Source organism: Pan paniscus, chromosome 13 (assembly GCF_029289425.2).
Source record: "Pan paniscus chromosome 13, NHGRI_mPanPan1-v2.0_pri, whole genome shotgun sequence".
NCBI lineage: Eukaryota > Metazoa > Chordata > Mammalia > Primates > Hominidae > Pan > Pan paniscus.
In genome coordinates, this window is record NC_073262.2 from 132,676,938 (window position 1) to 132,696,420 (window position 19,483).

The window sequence follows — 19,483 nt, forward strand, 5'->3', positions numbered from 1 at the left end:
CCCCATTGCTTTATATGCCAAACATTTTTAGCATGCAAAGATGATTTTAAGTAATTTCATCAGAGAGCACAAGGTTCTGGATTTTCAGGAAAGGCAGACCTGAAATAAATAGACATTCATTCTTTCATCTACAAGGAAACCAGTGGTCTAGGAGCTATCTCTAGCCTGTGGATACATTTTGTCGATCCCATACAAAGTCTAAAAAATGTCTGGAATTAGTTGCCAATGTTTAAAAATTAAGAGGATTCACAAAAAGTCCAGTGGCAACACAGACTACCTTCCCACAGGACCAAAGTTAGTTGGAGCTGTGCAGTGGCTGAGCCCGTTTGACTGGGTCACACCCCTTCCAGTTTGCTGCCGTCTCTATCCTTCCCTCTGGTCTTAAACCTGGCCTCAATTACATTATTTCTTTGGCTTCTTTCCAAATAGAAAGACATTTCAGTTTTTGACTAAAATAGAAATATTAAAAATGTATTATGTATAATGAGGGAAAAAAAGAACTGTTATCAGGTCCTTCAATCAATGGTTTTTAAACTATGCTTCAAGGATACAGAAGTGCTTTATGTGTGTGTCTGTGTATAGACATATATTCCAAGAAGCAACTTGGGGATTTATATGGACAGTAGGTTATTATGTTCACCTTCTCCTCCTATCAAAAGATACATACTTAAGCTTATATGTTTTACATAGGTATATATATAACCATATTTACCTGTTAGCTAACATTTACTGAGCACTTTGCTAAGTGCTTTATACAAATTATGTCATTTAATGGTTTCAACAACCATGTAAACTAAGCTCTCTTCATTATACCCATTTTGCAGATAAGGAAACTGAGACCAAAAGGGAGTACAGGAAGGGAGTCTTCAGAACTCCTGGGCTTCAGGCAGAAAACTAATAGCCTGTTTTCATGAGGATACCCAGATTGAAACCAAGCTGAAAAGAACTAGTTGTCATCACTTCATACAGACTCCCATCCCGGCTGGTGTGCACAGTCTCTGACCAGACCTATCAGGCTATGGAGATTCGGGAATCCATTTCCATTGTGTAAAATGTGACAACACTCACAGCAGCACAGTATTTTATGAGACGCATTCTGATTGTTTCCTTTACGCTGACTTTCTAGTTTTGTTTTGTTTTCTTGTTTTTGTTTGGATACAGGGTCTCACTGTGTCATCCAAGCTACAGTTCAGGGGTGTGATCACGGCTCACTGCAGCCTTCACCTCCCTGGGATCAAGTGATCCTCCCATCTCAGCTTCCTGAGTAGCTGAGCCTACAGGCTTGTGCTATCATGTCCTGCTAATTTTGTATTTTTTATAGAGATAGGGTTTCGCCGTGTTGTTCAGGCTGGTCTAGAATTTCTAGGCTCAAGGGATCTGTCTGCCTTGGCCTCCCAAAGTGCTGGGATGACAGGCTTGAGCCATGGCACCTGGCTGACTTTCTAGTTCTTAATTGTCAACCTTCTTTATTCTCCTCCTGATTTTGTAGTAATTTCTGATGTCACTGAAGCTGAAAGCTTGTCTTGTGATCAATGATTCCTTGTTTAAATAGGAATCCAGATTTATATGAACTAGTACTCAATATTCAGTAAGATGGCGTATTTTAATTATCTTATTTTTGATCATTACAAAGTTATGAAACCTTATATGCAGATGAACTATGTTAAAAACTTGTTTAAAGAGCTTCCCTTTTGGCTTAAACTGAAATAAAGTTTCCTTTAAAGTTCTAACTATATTCATGTGTATATCTGGGTACAGTCAGCTAATGAGTTTATTTTGTCTAGTGGTTTTGTGGGTGCCTAATCCTAAAAACTATGAAGGTGAAGACTTATTAATTTAATTAACTCTGTTGCATTACAGGAAATAATTCAGTAAATTAACTCCTTAGAATAGACTTAATATATTAAACATACTTTATATAAATGTTATTTGTTATTAAATATGCACATTATAGAAATAATATATAAAATAAATGCACTGATAAAAAATCTGATGGAATTACTGGGGTTAACTGAAATTCACATACCGTAAGTTAGAGATACTTGTCTGATTTCTTTACACATTTTTATTTTTGTTTTTCTAAACCCATGGTTACTTGACTATGCCTAGCTTGGATGAGTGGGTAAAAAAGAGAAAAATGCATGACTTGTCAGTTTGCTGTTTGTAGCCCTTTCAAAGGTCAACAGATCACAGTTCAGTGGCACAATCATATTTTCCACTTCACAGAAAGGGCCCAGAAGAAAATTTTTCTGAGGTGCTTTATGAAACATTACATTAAAAAGGCGTTTGAGAAAAAAAAAAAAGGGAGAAAATTCCAAACTCAGTGCAAATATTCATGTCTGGAGGAATTTTATAAATTTAAGAAAGTATAACTATTTAACTGCTAAAAACATTAACTAAACAGCCAGGCACTGTTGTCAACTTAATCAACTCTCGCATGCTGGGGCTTCAGTCATTTATGATTTGCAGATGAGCCAAGCGAGACCCAGAAATGCTGTGACTTCTCCATGGTTATAAAATATATGCACATTAAAAAAAAAAAAAAAACCCAAGCTTTTTGACTCTCAGTTTCCTCCCTCCCCTCCTCCCTTCCTTCCCTTTCTTTCTCTCTCTCTTTCTTTCTTTTTTGAGACAGTTTCACGCTTGTTGCCCAGGCTGGAGTGCAGTGGTGCCATCTCGGCTCACTGCAACCTCTGCCTCCTGGATTCCAGCGATTCTCCTGCCTCAGCCTCCTGAGTAGCTGGGATTACAGGTGCTTGTCACCATGCCCAGCTAATTTTTTGTATTTTTAGTAGAGACAGGGTTTCACCATGTTGGCTAGGCTGGTCTCAAACTGCTGACCTCAGGTGATCCACCCACCTCAGTCTCCAAAAGTGCTGGGATTATGTGAGCCACTGTGCCAGCTGAGTTTCATTTTCTACCCACTGTTTACTGATGGTCCACTAGCATTGCCAAAATCAAACCACCATTTCCAGAAAATAAAAGAAGTCCCCTCACAATCTAAGGAGAAGGGGGAATCATACAATTGAGATACAATCCTTTGACCATGACTCACACTTTTATAGAGTAATTCAGTGTTTTAGGATGAGATTATTCACATTATCTGACTTTTTCATTTTCAGAAGAAATCTGAATCTTGGACCATTTCCCACTGTAATAAAGTGTCCTGGCCAGGTGTGGTGGTTCACACCTGTAATCTCAGCACTTTGGGAGGCCGAGGCGGGTGGATCACGAGGTCAGGAGTTCAAGACAAGCCTGGACAAGACGGTGAAACCCCGTTTCTACTACAGCTACAAAAATTAGCCAGGTGTGGTGGCAGATGCCTGTAATGCCAGCTACTTGGGAGGCTGAGGCAGGAGAATTGCTTGAACCTGGGCAGCAGAGGTTGCAGTGAGCTGAGATCGCACCACCACACTCCAGCCTGGGTGACAGAGTGCGACTTCATCTCAAAAAAAAAGTGTCCCATTGCTGTGGGGAACACCCTCAGGAAGTTATATTTTATTGACCCATCCTGGCAGCTGACAGGTTGGAAAAAAGCGCTGGTAAAGAGAGGAGCAATCACAGGTGAGCCTTGGCAGTTCTCAGGGATGGTTACAGATGCTTTGAACTCCGGGTCTCTTAGGGTAACCCCTCACCATAGTAAAGAGTTAGGAGCCTCTAAATCAATGAACTGTTTGCCTTAGCTGAACAGTGGTGTTGCTTAGGAGCTTAAAAAAAAAATCCTGATACTTGGAGCCCATCCCAGGTGCAGCCTGAGGGGGGAAGTTAAAGCTCCCCAGGTGGATCTGATGTGCAATCAAGATTGACAATCACTGCTATAAAGTGATTTAGCAAGTCATTTATCTTGTGTAGCCTGTGGATTCCCCCAACAATAGGGCATCCCCCAAGAATGATTCAGAGCTAGCCTCACAAAGGCTGCTGTAGATACTGTGAAAAGAAAATACAGACTTGGCACCCCAATTCACTCTGCCAAAAGAAAAAAATTAAGCTGAAAGCTGAGTCATGCAAGCAACTGCCTTTCCTTTTATTCCTAAGCAGATAGTCACAGAGAAAGGGTTATATAGCTCCACAGGTAGCTGCTCTATGTTCACCTTATTTTATGTAAAAGTGCTGATTTACTGAGTGTGAGATGAATACAAAATTGATGATTCCCCTATCTGCACCTTTTCTCTTGCAACATGTGGATGACTGTACCCTCCCTTTCTCCTCCAGCCCACTTTTCCCCTTTAAATGTTGAAGTCCTCAAAATCATCTTTGGAGAAAGGCACAGGTAACAGACAGTTTCTGTGATTCTGTGTTTATTTCTTCTGGGCACCTCCCTACCCTTGGCTAAATTAACTTCCGGATTGATTGAGACCAGTCTCAGATATTTTGTGGTTTACAATACAAATGAGGTGATTACGTTTTATTAAAAGTTGGGACCTTCTGCAGGACGGTGATGAATTCATGCTACTCATGGGGCTGAGGCAGGAGAATCGCTGGAACCCAGGAGGCAGAGGTTGCAGTGAGCCGAGATCGTGCCACTGCACTCCAGCCTGGGCGACAGAGCGAGACTCCATCTCAGGAAAAAAAAAAAAAAAAAGAAGAAGAAGAAAAAAAGAAAAAACCACGGACCTTTCTAAATTTAAGAGGTAGCCCAAATGTGCTTACAATGATTAGAACGTAAAAACCATTTGTATTATTCATTTCAAGTATGTTTTCAGTTCTCATTTGATGTAATGGCAGGCAGTGTCATAGTAGACACAATTTTGGAGTCCCATGGACCAGGTTTAAAGCCAGTTCTACACTTACTGGCTGTTCAACCTTCAGTAAGTTACTTAATGTCTATGAGTGTTGCATATTCTTCCTCTGTAAGATACAGACAATGGTCTGGCCTCCAGTGTTGTAGGATCAAATGAGATCATGTACATTAACGTGCATGTGGCATGCAGTATGTGCTAAATAAAGGAGAGCTGTTACTGTGCGTTTCTGGCTTGGAAAGCTTCCCTGAGGCTGCTCAACAAATCTGCAGCCACCCTGTACCAGGAAGCTTGGGATAATGGACAATAATTTTAGGTAAATAGATAGAATAAAAGACCTTTCATTTATGTAACTATGAGGCCTGCTGTGTTATGTTATGATTTCTGAAACTCAGCAAAAAATGTTTATCTGGCAGGCAGCTTTCCCTGTAGAAAGATTAGTCTAAAATCTGAAATTCCACAGTCTGGAATTCAGGGACTCTCAAACAAAATTCTGAACACACAGTTACCTGTCAATTAAATTAAGTATGACCATCACATTTCACCATGAGTTAGGGGTTCTTATTTTGGGGATCATCTTTAAAACCATATCCAATAATTTCAGAACTAGTTTCTGTTGCTTATTTTCATAGGACTTATGAAACATAATATCTAAGACCAACTTATTGGATGGTTTGGAAAATATTGGGACATTTCATATCCTGGCCTTCTTCTGAGTCTTTTTTTGATGTTACTGCATGCATACACTTCCAAGATTAAATCTACATGTGTTTTGTTTAACCTCTTACAAATATATTTTTAAAAAGGAAAGAAAGCTGGATTTTAAGTGTTCTAGAAACACAGTTTTCCTTTACTAACTTATTGAGAAAAGTAGAATTACAACTGACGTAAAACTTGAAGCCCGACACTGAAATAAACCTACCTGCGTGTTTCCTATGACAAACAGTCCTAGTTTAACAAAACAATGCAGATTTGAAGAAGTCAGTTCAACAATGTTACAGACAAAAATGATTTATCAGTAATTTTCTGACATACATAATGGTGCCTTTATTTAATTTTAAAACTATCCGTATTAATTCCCTTCCAGTAAACATACACACTTGCACACACACGTGCCACACAACTTGAGAAATAACACTTTGTCCTTGTTGTCTATCATTAGGACTACCATTGTTACTAATATTGGTGTTTTTTTTTTTTTTTTTTGAGACGTAGTCTCACTCTGTTGCCCAGGCTGGAGTGCAGTGGCGCCATCTCGGCTGACTGCAACCTCTGCCTCCTGGGTTCAAGCAATTCTCCTGCCTCAGCCTCCCGAGTAGCTGGGACTACAGGCGTTTGCCACCATGCCTGGCTAATTTTTTGTATTTTTAGTAAAGGCAGGGTTTCACCATGTTGGCCAGGCTGGTCTCAGATTCCTGACTTCAGGTGATCCGCTCGCCTCAGCCTCCCGAAGTGCTGGGATTATAGACGTGAACCACCGTGCCTGGCTTTAATATTGTTTGTATTATCAAAAATAACATTGCTGGTGGAGTGGCTCACACCTGTAATCCCAGCACTTTGAGAGGCTGAGGCAGGAGGATCTCTTAAAGCCAGGAGTTTGAGATGAACCTGGGCAATATGACAAGGCCCCATCTCTACCAAAAAGTTTTAAAAATCAGCAGGGCATGGTAGCATATGCCTGTAGTTTTAGCTACTCAGGAAGCTGAGGTGGGAGGATCGCTTGAGCCCAGGTGTTCGAGGCTGCAGTGAGTTATGATTGTGCTACTCCACTCCACCCTGGGCAACAGAGTGACACCCTGTTTCTACAAAAAGTAAAAAAAAAAAAAAAAAAAAAAGAGTTGAATGCCAGCCAAGATCAACAAGTCTCTGAATTGCATTCGAGCAATTAATTACTAATTGGGAATCACTGAAAAGGCACAGATTCCAATCAGACACACATTGGCCTGGCATATGCATACTCACACAAAACCGAGAAAGATTAGAGGCCGTTTATGTTTCCAGTATAAAATATATTATAAATATTTTAAATTCAGACAATTAGATATAAATATATGGCTTTCACCTTTAAGTGAAACAACTGAAAAACGTCATAGTGGTGGTTATCTCAGAGCATTGTTAAGGGAAGGAAATAAAATTAAATGAGATAATGTAAGGGAAAGCCCCTAGTATATCATAGATGCTTATTCAATATTAATTGACAGTAAGAGTTATTTCATTTTCAAACTGAAACACATTAGCCATCATAGCATTATATTTATAATAACTTCCCAGGTTTAGTATCTCCAGCTGTATAAGATTTGACTTCATAGATTGCTGTGTGGTTAGGTTTAACTAGAAAATACAAGAATAGGGAGTGTATATTCAGGAAAACTTGAATCTATGTTCCCATGTTAAACAATTTTTTAAAAAAAGAAAATGCAGCCAGATGCAGTGGCTCAGGCCTGTAATTCCAGGACTTTGGGAGGCTGAGGTGGGCAGATCTCTTGAGGCCAGGAGTTCGAGACCAGCCTGGGCAACATGGAGAAACCCCATTTCAAAAGAAAAAAAAAGAAAATACAAGAATATATTGTTATTCCTTTCTGTTAGCTATATATCAGTAAGCTTTCTAGAAACAGTTTAGAAGATTTTTCAATAATGAAAAATCAATAATATTTCAAATTGAAAACATCAGAACTCAGGCTGGGCATGGTGGCTCATGCCTGTAATCCCAGCAATTTGGGAGGCCAAGGCAGGTGGATCACTTGAGGTCAGGAGTTTAAGACCAGCCTGGCCAACATGGTGAAACCTCGTCTTTACTAAAAATACAAAAAAATTAGCCGGGCGTGGTAGTAGGTGCCTGTAGTCCCAGCTACTAGGGAGGCTGAGGCAGGAGAATACCTTGAACCTGGATGGCCGAGGTTGCAGTGAGCCCAGATTGTGCCACTGTGCTCCAGCCTGGTAGACAGAGCAAGACTCTGTCTTAAAAAAAAAAAAAAAAAAAAAAAAATCAGAACTCTGAAATGAGATTGTTACTGGACTTTATTTATAGTGTTTTATCTAAAATTTTTACCTTTAAAAGTATTCATAAATGTTAAATAAGCAGAGATTTATAATGGTACATAATGAATTATAATGGTTAGGCAAACAGAGTTTGGGTCTAAATAAAGTTTTTTAAATGACAGTTTTTTTTTTTTTTTTAAGCCAGTTAAATTTAGCAGTCAGGGGTTGTATACCAACTTTAGTGACACTAATATTAATAAGTTCTGATAATCCACTACCACTGGACCAGCCAAAATGATCAATTTTTAAAATACTCCAAATGTTTAAAATATTTAAATTGTTATATCACACAAGAGACAAGAGGACAAATATTGCATAATTTCACTTACATGAGGTACCTAGAATAATAGTCAAATTCATAGAGACAGACAGTAGAGTGGTGGTGGCCAGGGGTGAGGGAAGATGGGAATGGGGAATTCATGTTTATTGAATACAGTTTCCGTTTGGGAAGATGAAAAAAAGTTCTAAAGATGGATGGTGGTGATGGTTGTGCAAAAATATGAGCGTACTTAATGGGACTCAAAATGCTTAAAATGGTAAAATTATTTTTTTTTTTTTAAAGGGAGTCTCACTTTGTCTCTCAGGCTGGTGTGCAATGGCACAATCTCAGCTCACTGCAATCTCCACCTCCCAGGTTCAAGCAATTCTCCTGCTTCAGCCTCCCGAGTAGCTGGGATTACAGGCACATGCCACCATACCTGGCTAATTTTTATATTTTTAGTAGAGACAGGGTTTTGCCATGTTGGCCAGGCTGATCTCGAACATCCGACCTCAACTGATCCACCCAACTTGGCCTCCCAAAGTGCTGGGATTACAGGTGTGAGTCACTGTGCCTGGCCTAAAATGGTAAATTTTATGTTATGCATATTTTATCACAATTGAAAAATAGTAGCTAGTAACATCCAATATCGAATGTTACAACAATATAAAACATCACTTACAGTGGGGAATTGTCATTTGATAATGATTCAGTTTTACGACAGGTCACACATGAACATACCCACTATCAAGGTGATGCCCATGCTGAGGGAGCTGACCCAGGCGGTCAGGCCGCGGCTCTGGTGGAATTCTTCCAGCCATTCCACGTTGAGGACACCCAGGGCCATCTGGGAGCCCATGATGAGGATGTGCACAAAGAAAGAGGAGAGCACCATCATCCAAGCCCATCCGCCATCAATGTTTGGGTGGGGCTTCAGTGTCTTTTTGTCTTTGGGGCCATCTTCAAAATCATACCCAATATCTTCATGACTGGTATACATTTTCCAAGATTTTTCTGAAATACATATAACAAATAATTTCATGGAACATCAAAAGGAAAAATATCTTCATCTTCTTTGTGCAGCTCTACCTCCCCATCAGGGTCAAAGTGGCTCCAGTATCACATCTGATCTTCAGGTTAATCTTTGTCACCATACAGATTTGAAAACACTCCTTACTGTTTCCCAGGACTAAGTGCTTTTATGAAACCTGTTTCATCTTACAGCCATCACATATATAGGTATTACAATCTTGGGAATAGACTCAGAGAAGTAAGGTGATTTTCTAAGGCCTGTATTTAGTGTGGTCAGTTGGGAAACTAGGATTTGACCCCAGTTAGTCCTGACTCCAAAGCCCATACCCTGTCTCACTTATAGAGATGGATACTGACAGGTGACAAGAAAGATGTCAAAGAAGGAAGATCTGGCTTCAGGCAGCCTTTCAGGGTAGCTTCACCTTGGTGGGGTCCCTAGCAGAGGATCTGGTTCTCAGTTTTTGTGGGTGCAAGTGTTAATTTGTTCAGTGCAGCCAGAGTGGATTAGCCTCAGGGGGGTCTGGCTCATACTAACCCAACTCAGGAGAGACTGATAAGTCCAATTGATTACAATGAAAGACATAGCTTTCTAATAATGGTGGTACTTATGTCTCGTTATACAAGATGCATACTTTACTCCCCTCCACCCAACCCCATTCCTAGTATTTACACGGGGAACTTAATTAGTTACTAGAAAATTACTTCAAAAAATAGGGTATCAGACTAAGGAGTTTGAATAGATACTGTGGTGACATACAGGTCACCAGGTGAGGTTACCAGGTAGGCAGGGGCTAGATCATGCAGGGCCCTTGTGAGCCAAATAAGGAGCTTGTAGTTTATCTTGTACATAATGAACAGCCATTGGACATAATGAGATGGGTACTTTGCATAGATCTATCTCTCAAGATGTTTGAATGAGAGGAGGGAGGCTAGATGGAGCTAGAGGATGCTAGCTCCTCTTTTGTTTGTTTGTTTTCTTGAGACAGGGTCTTGCTCTGTCACCCAGGCTGGAGTGCAGTGGTGTGATCATAGCTCACTGCAGTCTTGAACTCCTGGGCTCAAGGGATCTCCCACTTCAGCCTCCTGAATAACTGGGACTACAGGTACATGCCACCATGCCTAGCTAATTTTCATATGTATATATGTATGTATGTATGTATGGAGAGACAGGATCTCACTATGTTGCCCAAGCTGGTCTTGAACTCCTGGCTTCAAGCGATCCTCCTGCCTCAGCCTCCCAAAATGCTGGTATTACAGGTGTGAGCCACTGTGCCTGGCCTGTTTCATTTTTCATGGTTTTTTTGGGGGGGGGATGAGAATTAAGTGTGTGTATAAAGACTGAGGATAAGGAGCAGGAGTCGGGGGTGGAGAGAGAGAGATATTATGATGATAATGACTAATCCTGGAGATGGTGAAACAGATTGGTCTTTATTAGGAAGAGAGACCCATCCTCTGAGTCTGGAGGAAGGAGGGGGTGGATGAACCTATGATGGTAAGTAGTGGGATGGAAAACCACATCTGATGGTTTAATTTCTTTGGTGAAGCAGGAAGTTAGGTTATCGGCTGAGAATGAGGAGGGCGGAGGTTGTGTAGGAGCCTTAATGCTCAGAATAATGGAAAAGACTGTTGCCTACAACAAGTGGAAATGATTGCTGGGCAGTTCCAAAGGTCAAGTTGAGCCCTGCAGGGTCCCACTGCCCAGCTATGGCCATGGAGCACCAAGGACAGAGCCAGGGAGCACTCTGCCCCGGAGCTTGCAATAAGCTGGAGGGCTTAAAAACAACAAACAACTAAAAGTTGGTCTGCTTTCTAAATCATCACTACATGCCAGCAATTCTAGGAAATTACACTGAAAAAATGTTTAGCTGGTCTAAGTTCCAATTATGTTGAATTTTAATTATGTATATGTATGCTTCAAATTAGCTGGTTTTAATTTCTCATCCTTTTGTAAACATTGTATTCTACATGGAAGTTATTTCAAGAACTCCTGGTTTTACAGTTGACCCTGGCACATGTGTAGCCCCAGCTACACACATTAGTTGGGAGAGGAAGCCCCTAAGAGTTCAGAATTGTTGGCAAAACAATACCCACTTGGCAAAATCCACACCCACAACCCCTGTGGTGTTATGTGTTGCTGCCTTTCTCAGAACACTCTAGGTGAACTGTGCCAGCACAACTATTGTCCAGAAAAAGAACCAGATCTCAAGTCACTTCACTTGTGTCACTCTATGTACTCACTTGGAGATTCTAGTTTACAATTTAAAATAGTGAAACAGTGAAGACTGCGAGGTACAAAACCTTGGTTTGGAAAGTGACATTTTAAATTAATACTTGAAATGTTTTACTCAATTTGAACAATATCTTTTTTTTTTTGAGACAGAGTGTTGCTCTGTCACCCAGGCTGGAAGGCAGTGGCATAATTTTGACTCTCTGCAACCTCTGCATCCTGGGTTCAAGCAATTCTCATGCTTCAGCCTCCTGAGTAGCTGGGACTACAGGCATGTGCCACCACACCTGGCTAATTTTTGTATTTTTATTAGAGACAGGGTTTCGCCATGATGGCCAGACTGGTCTTGAACTCCTGACCTCAAGTGATCCTCCTGCCTCGGCTTTCAAAGTGCTGGGATTACAGGCATGAAGCACTCTGCCCGGCTCAATATCTTTAAAATTGAAATATATTCTTCTTTTAATTATTTTAACACAGAAGAACAATAACATAATGAGTATTACTGACCATTACATGATTATTACTGAAAATCATTTTGTTGCCACGGCAGAGGGTGATGTAAAAAAACTATCCATTCTGGGTGTCAAAGGCACTAAGAAGTCTCGAACTGTAGGGCTTTTCTCAGGAGTGTTCTGATGTGGACGGGTAGGAGAGAGGAGCAGATTGTGGCAAATTGCACAGTGCCTGCAGCCTATTTCTATCCACACCTGAGTTAAGAATTTTTTGTTTGTTTTTACCTTTTTTTTTTTTTTTTTTTTTTTGAGACAGGGTCTTGCTCTGTCACCCAGGCTGGAGTGCAGTGGCGTAATCATAGCTCACTGCAGCCTTGAACTAGCAGGCTCCAGTGATCCTTCTGCCTCAGCCTCCCGAGTAGCAGGTACTACAGGCATGTGCCACCACAACTGGCTAATTTAAAAATTTCTTGTAGAGATGGACTTTCACCATGCTGCCCAGCCTAGTCTCAAGCAAGCCTCCTGCTTTGCAATCCCAAAGTGCTGGGATTACTTTATCTTTCTAAAGGCTATGTTTCCCAAAAACCCTAAAATACTCTGACCACTTAGAGGAAAAGTTTGCTGACCCCTTGACTAGAGCATTGGTTCTGGCTAAGGGTTTACTGGGGGAAAAAATGAGTGTAGGGGAACCAAGGGTACCAGTGGAGAAGCAACTTAGTGGATCTGTCTGGGGCTCATCTTCTTTCTTTCTGTCACACCTTGTTCTCATTATTATTTTTACACTTTAAATTATTCCATCTCCTCAACAGCTGTCCAGTCCTCAGCCACTACAGCACCTATGTGCAGTGCTGCTCTTGGCCTGGGTCCTTCCTCCTTCACACATCTGGCTACCTCCCATTATCCAGATTGCTGGGAGTGATAAAATGTTTATCTCAGAAGCCAATTTCCAGGCCGGCGCAGTGGTTCAAGCCTGTAATCCCAGCACTTTGGGAGGCTGAGGTGTGTGGATCACCTGAGGTCAGGAGTTCGAGACCAGCCTGGCCAACATGGTAAACCCCATCTCTACTAAAAATAGAAAAACTAGTTGGGCATGGTGGCAGGTGCCTAAAATCCCAGCTACTTGGGAGGCTGAGGTAGGAGAATTGTTTGAAGCTGTGGGGGTGAAGGTTGCAGTAGTGAGGTGAGATCATGCCACTGCACTCCAGCCTGGGTTAAAGAGTGAAACTCTGTCTCAAAAAAAAAAAAAAAAAAAGCCAATTTCTTCAGCCCTTCGAATTATCATTAGGATGGAGTCCCTTCAGCACCTTCTCCCAGCTATTATGTGTGATTTTCTCTCCTTCCCCTCCTCTCTCCTTCCAGCCTCCTCACCTCTTCTGCTGATCCTTCAAGATTCAGTTAATTTACAATAGTGAAACCCTGAAACAGTGAAAAAAGACCCTGAAAACATCTTTACTATCTAACATCAGAATACTTGTTAAATCAATTGATTGTAGCATAGCTAGACAATGTAGGTCTCTCATCAATAATAAAGTTCACACTTTAGCGTGACCCTGTACATTTTCAAAGAGCCCTAGACAGCTTTATTTTTGACATATGTAATAATCTCTTTGTTATTTCTACTAAGACATGTATCCATAGGAAAAAAGACTGGAGCAAAACAAAGAAAAATGTTGATGGAGATTATTCTTTGAATGATGGTCTTACCAGTAATTTCCCGCTTCTTTCTACTATCTTAGTGGTGAGAAATTTCCTCAATATGCCAGGTGTGGTGGTTCATGCCTGTAATCCCAGCAATCTGGGAGGCTGAGGTAGGAGGATTACTTGAGCTCAGGAGTTTAAGACCAGCCTGGACAACAGTGAGACCTCGTCTCCGTAAATAAAAATTAACCAGGCACGTGTGGTGGCGCATACTTGTGGTCCCAGCTACCTGGAGGCAGAGGTGGGAGAATTGCTTGAGCCTGGGAGGTTCAGGCTGCAGTGAGTTGTGATCATGCCACTGCACTCCAGCCTGGGAGACAAAGTGAGACCCTGTCTCAAAAAAAAAAAAAAAAAAAGTTCCTTAATAGATACATATTACCTGTATTATAAGAAAATAAAAGCTACCTTTAAAATATTGTCTGGATCAGCCTCTTACCTCCAGGTAAATTAGTGGCTGACTTGTAAAAGAGAAAACAAAACAAGATGACCTCCATTGGGAAGTCTTCCAGTCTGTCTTGGGTTTCAGGCTTGTCTGTGTGTGTGTGTGTGTGTGTATGTGTGTGTATGTGTGTGTGTGTGTCTGTGTATGCGTGTATCTGTCCCCTTCCCAATGTCTGAGCCTGCTTGGGGCTAGAAAGGGATGGGGCAGCCCTTGCTCTCCAAAGCTCACAGCGCAGTGCAGAGCTGCATTGTCAAAGGGCCAGTGGATGAGCCCAGAGAGGGTTCAGAAGGGATGGTTGGTGAGTGTCTTCCCTCTGCCTCTGTTGTGTGCAGAATCCTGAGGAGCCAGAAACAGGAGAACCAGGCAGCTTGACACAAGGTGTGAATAGCTCATAAAAATGTCATTTTGCTGTCCATGGGAAAATGCTCAGCTATGTTTAATATGATGAAACAACAATACGTGGCATTTTCCTGAAGTTCATTTACAACCAAGGAAGGCTTTGAAGTAATACAAATTTAAAAGTTAGAGGTTTTTAGGCCAGGCGTGGTGGCTCATGCCTGTAATCCCAGCACTTTGGGAGGCCGAGGTAGGCGGATCACCTGAGGTCGGGAGTGTGAGACCGCCTGACCAACATGGAGAAACCCTGTCTCTACTAAAACTACAAAATTAGCCGGGTGTGGTGGCGCATGCCTGTAATCCCAGCTACTTGGGAGGCTGAAGCAGGAGAATCTCTTGCACCTGGGAAGCAGAGGTTGCAGTGAGCCGAGATCGTGCCATTGCACTCCAGCCTGGGCAACAAGAGTGAAACTCCATCTCAAAACAAACAAACAACAACAACAAAAAGTTATAGTTTTTCAGCCCGTGGGTTGAAATATTAAGCACTTTTCTAAATCAATGATAAGAACTTTATATTCTTACTGAATTATTTATAGGTGAAGAGATGTAGGTGCCAACAAACTGCTCTTGATATTTCCAGTTTGTTCATAAATAAGTGACACTGAATAGCATTTAATGGACAAATTTTATTCAAGAGGCACAAGGGTGCATGTAGAATATAGTCAAAAAGTTCTTTTTTTTTTTGAGATGGAGTCTTACTCTGTTGTCCAGGCTGGAGTGCAGTGGCATGATCTCGGCTCACTGCAACCTCTACCTTCCAGGTTTAAGCGATTCTCCTGCCTCAGCCTCCCAAGTAGCTGGGACTTCAGGTGTGCACCACCATGCCAGATAATTTTTGTATTTTTGTAGAGACGGAGTTTCACCACGTTGGTCAGGCTGGTCTGGAACTCCTAACCTCAAGTGATCCACCTGCCTTGGCCTCTCAAAGCGCTGGGATTACAGGCGTGAGCCAGCATGCCTGGCCCAAAAAGTTCTTTTGGATCCTCAGGAGGCCCCTATAGATCTGCTGAGCAATGGAGTCAGTTGTATTTCACACTTAAATCTCTCCAGAAGTAATTACTGTTTTGACTACTCATGGTTAACTTCTAGACCAACTAGTTAATGAAAACAAAAGACAACAGAAAAACAAATGTTTATCCCTCCAACTCCAAGATTGCTGGTAGCATTCATATAATTATATACATGTATAATTATATATGTATTTATATAAGAATAATTTTAGTATTATAATCCTACTCCACACCTGGAGAGGGAGAACTTAGAGGGTGTATCTGTACCCCCAGGCTCCATGTCTTTGACCACCATAGGGCCTTCAAGCTCCCTTACATTTTCTACATCCTGACATACATGTAAAATGACGATATGCATGTGGCACCCTGAGGCAGTGAATGTAGGGCTTCTGCTAAGGATTAATATGTAAAATGTGGCAGAACACGGTGGCTCATGCCTGTAATCCCAGCACTTTGGGAGGCTGAGGGGGATGGATCACTTGAGGTCAGGAGTCTGAGAGCAGCCTGGCCAACATGGTGAAATCCCTTCTCTGCTAAAAATACAAAAATTAGCCAGTGTGGTGGTGCGCACCTATACTCACAGCTACGCAGGAGGCTGAGGCAGCAGAATTGCTTGAACCTGGGAGACGGAGGTTGCAGTGAGCTGAGATGGTGCCACTGCACTCTAGCCTGGATGATAGAAGGAGACTACCTCAAGAAAAAAAAGAAGTAAAAGGTAACCCACTCTAAGCAAGCTTGCTATTGGAAGCTTGACAAAAAATATTAGGGCTTCGTTATGAAGAGGGTGAAATAAGGAAATGGGAAGATTACGGGAGCAATAGTCAGCCTTCCATTCTCCCCAAATGAGTTCATAGACGATGAAAAAGAAATTGTAAATGGGGGGTAACATATATAGGCTATGAAACTGGGTCAGCTACATATTTACGTGATAATAGGCAGAAATAAAAATAACAGATCCTTCTAGGGTGTTTCAGATATTAGAACAAAATTAAATTTTCTACAGCAGCGTAGAAAGTTTTACAAGCAAGTCATTTTTTTTTTTTTTTTTGACAGAGTATGGCTTTGTCGCCCAGGCTGGAGTGCACTGGTGAGATCTCGGCTCACTGCAACTTCCGCCTCCCGAGTTCAAGCGATTCTCCTGCCTCAGCCTCCCGAGTAGCTGGGACTACAGGTGTGTGCCACTGCATCTTTAGTATCTTTAGTAGAGAAGGGGTTTCGCCATGTTAGCCAGGCTGGTCTCGAACTTCTGACCTCAGATGATCCACCCGCCTCGGCCTCCCAAAATGCTGGGATTACAGGCATGAGCCACCGCGCTGGGCCAAGTCATTCATTTTTAATTTGGCTATTGTTATTACATTGCATGTGGTGAGCTCATTACACATAAGGAAAGCGGGAAGCACGAAGGTAAAATTAAAATTACAGTCTTCCCCAAAGCTACGCAGAGCGTGGTGGTAGCGGCTCTGCATCCCATGCAGGTGAGTGCGGGGTTCACCTTTAATTCTGCTCTGCAGGCGCTTCCGCGCTCTTCACCTGGTGTGTACAGGGCATTTGGGGCCTTTAGAGGGCGCACTTGCGGCCAGCAGGCTGAAGAGGCTGCGGCGGAGAAGGCTGGGGAGCGGAGCTGAGCTGAGCTGGTGCAGACAGCACAGGAGAAAAACAGAACCGAAAAATTCACACCGAATTAGGAGGACTCAACACATACATGCTTCGCTCTGGGTCAGGGACTGTGCTTGGTGGCTTCTCCTCCAGTCCAATTGGCATGAATGTCCGCATTTTACAGAGGAAGAATCTGAGCCATCAAATGGGAGCAATGAAGCTTAGAGAGGTTAAACTAGCAGGCTGTGGAAACCAAATCGGAACCCAGGCCTGCAGGATCCCAAGCCTGTTTTACCTCCTCCCACCCCCAACACTGCCTCTCTCCCCTCTCTTCTCTCTCTCTCTCTCTCTCACACACACACACACACACACAGCCGCACACGCACGCACATGCAAACAAAGAAGCCAGACAAAGCAAAGGAGAATCTCTCTAAGCCCCAATAACGGCCCTCAGTCATCCTTGTTAATGAGCCCGAATCAACTTTTCCTCAGGAAGAAAATGGCTTAATTGGAAAGCAGAGTTCAGCTCCTAAAACATCGTCATGGCCTTGGCAGCGTTTAGCCCCGAAATGGCCGTCCCCGGTCTCTCACCCCATTTCAGCCTCTCTTGAGGAGCCTCAATCGGAAGCGCTAAGGGGGCCCAGCCTCTGCGCGCCCTGGGTGCGGGATCGTGCCCGCGGGGTCCGGCCTCGCGCCCCACCCTTCGAGCGCCCGCCCCCACCCGCGCTCGGTGCTCCCGCTCCCTTGGCACCCCGAGACCACATCCCCACTTCGGGCACCCCGCATCCCTCGGCGCGTTCGGAAGCCAGCAGCCCCCCGGGGAAGCTGGGCCGGCTGCAGCACCACAGCCTGTGCAGAGAGGCATCCGCACCCCGCGAAGTCCCTAGGCGCAGCCCCGGGTCCCCCGCTCTGCGCCTCATCACTGTCCAGTTCGAGTCCCAAACGGGCCTAGAGAGCAGCCGGGCAGCGAGGCTGGGCTCCGGGCAGAGCGCGCTTCTCCAGCCGGACGGGGGTGCCCAGGATGACGCTCGCGGGGCCCCGGCCAGCTTGAGCAGCAAGGCGCGCGTCCCCAAGCTCCGCCTGGTGGTCTGCCCTGAACCGCCGGTTACCCTGCCCGCCCGCAGCTCCCAAGGCCCCGCGGCGGCCTTGGCACTACCACCTGCCCCGGCAGTCTCGCCCTCCACCGCCCGGGCAGCCTTTCCCGAGCCTGCCTTGGGCTGGGGCTGCCCCTTCCCGGGGGTCCCTGGGGTGCAGCGGCCGTCTGAAACCTAGGCTCCGATGCCCCCGGCGCCGCTCCATTCCCCAGGCCCGCGGCGCGCGCAGCCTCGGATACTCACCGCCCGAGGCCCGCTGGGCTGCGGCCTCACTCGGCTCCAAGCCCGGATCCTCGAACTTGCTGCTCTGCTTGGAGCCCCCTGAGCTGCTGGGTGTAGAGATTTGTTGCAACGTCGCCTATCATCCTGGAGATGCGGGTGCCTGCGGCTCAGCTCTCCGCCCGGCTCGGTGCGCTCTGTGAGGGGCTCCCGGGCTCTTCCGCCGCTCGCTGCCAGGCCAGGTGAGCGTTTGGTGGAGCTGAAAGCTCGACGCCTCAGTCCAGGTGGCTTTAAAAAGGGTGCGTCTGGAGGTGCCCAAACCTAACCTGGGCTTCCTTCCAATCGGAGCAATTTCAAATCTTCATGCTCGTTCATTCCTATACCGGCTAATTCTGGTTTGGCAGGGAAAAAAAATGCAGTCACCTCACATGCACACTCTTGTGGCCGGTTGAAGTTTATAGCTTTGGCTGAGGTTCCGCTAAGGCGCTGCACATTTATCACTGGCGGAAAGGTCCTGAAATCTAATCCAGGATGCAAGTGAGACTATCAGTAGCCTCCATTTCTCTGAGATGGGAGAGAAGGGATGAAACAGACCCTCACTGCAATATTTTTGGCCAAAGAGGACTCAAAGTCCCTTATTCTCTCTCTTTTAGAGACACGGGTTTCACTATATTGCCAGGCTGGTCTCGAACACTTGGACTCAAGGGATCCTCTGGCCTTGGCCTCCAAAGTGCTGGGATCACAAGCTGAGCCACCGTGACCGGCCAGTCCCTCATTCTTGGTTCCACCCTGGGTCCCACCTCTCCCTGCTCTTTCTGCACGTCCATTACCTACCTTCGTGGGCACCAGGCACAACTTTCATCTCAATACCTCCCTACCTCATTCCCAGCAGGGCACACAACACAGTGCTTTGCCTTGGACAGTTTTCTGTATTATTGAAGTGAATGTGTGAGTCGATGAAGCCTGTGCTTTTTTTTCCCACCTGAAGGTTTTGCAGTAATTCTCTGCTGCTGTTGTGATAAACTGCCACAGTAATAGCAGAGGAAAACCACACAAATTCACTATTTTACAGTTCTGGAGGTCGGAAGTTTGAAATGGATCATACTGGGCTGAGATCATGGTGTTGGCCACCTTGAAGGCTGTGTTCCTTCTGGTGGCTGTAGGGGAGAGCCACCAGCTTCTGCAGGCCGCCCACATTCCTTGGCTGGTGGCTCTTCCTCCATCTTCAAAGCCAGCACTGCTGCGTCATTTTGTCTTCTTTCCATACTCACATTGCCTTG

At 44.0% G+C, this 19,483-nt stretch overlaps 2 protein-coding genes across 3 annotated transcripts in view; one reads left to right on the forward strand and one right to left on the reverse strand.

Annotated features, from left to right (window-relative positions):
- FBXO36 (F-box protein 36) overlaps window positions 1-6,574 on the forward strand; it is a 133,703-nt gene extending 127,129 nt beyond the window's left edge. Inside the window, exon 5 of the mRNA XM_055109190.2 lies at window positions 825-6,574. Coding sequence (XP_054965165.1) covers window positions 825-898 — 74 coding nt within the window. The 3' untranslated portion in view covers window positions 899-6,574. The remainder of the gene's footprint in view (window positions 1-824) is intronic.
- The window catches only part of SLC16A14 (solute carrier family 16 member 14), a 33,647-nt gene extending 14,974 nt beyond the window's left edge, over window positions 1-18,673 (reverse strand). Inside the window, exons 1-3 of one of the 2 annotated variants that reach the window (XM_034955326.2) lie at window positions 18,228-18,673; window positions 16,787-16,925; window positions 8,779-9,051 (exon numbers count right to left, since the gene is read on the reverse strand). In XM_034955326.2, the coding sequence (XP_034811217.1) occupies window positions 8,779-9,037 (259 nt within the window). In that variant the 5' untranslated portion in view covers window positions 9,038-9,051; window positions 16,787-16,925; window positions 18,228-18,673. The remainder of the gene's footprint in view (window positions 1-8,778; window positions 9,052-16,786; window positions 16,926-18,227) is intronic. The other variant, XM_003821845.3, reaches the window with a different exon arrangement.
- Window positions 18,674-19,483: the final 810 nt, after the last annotated feature.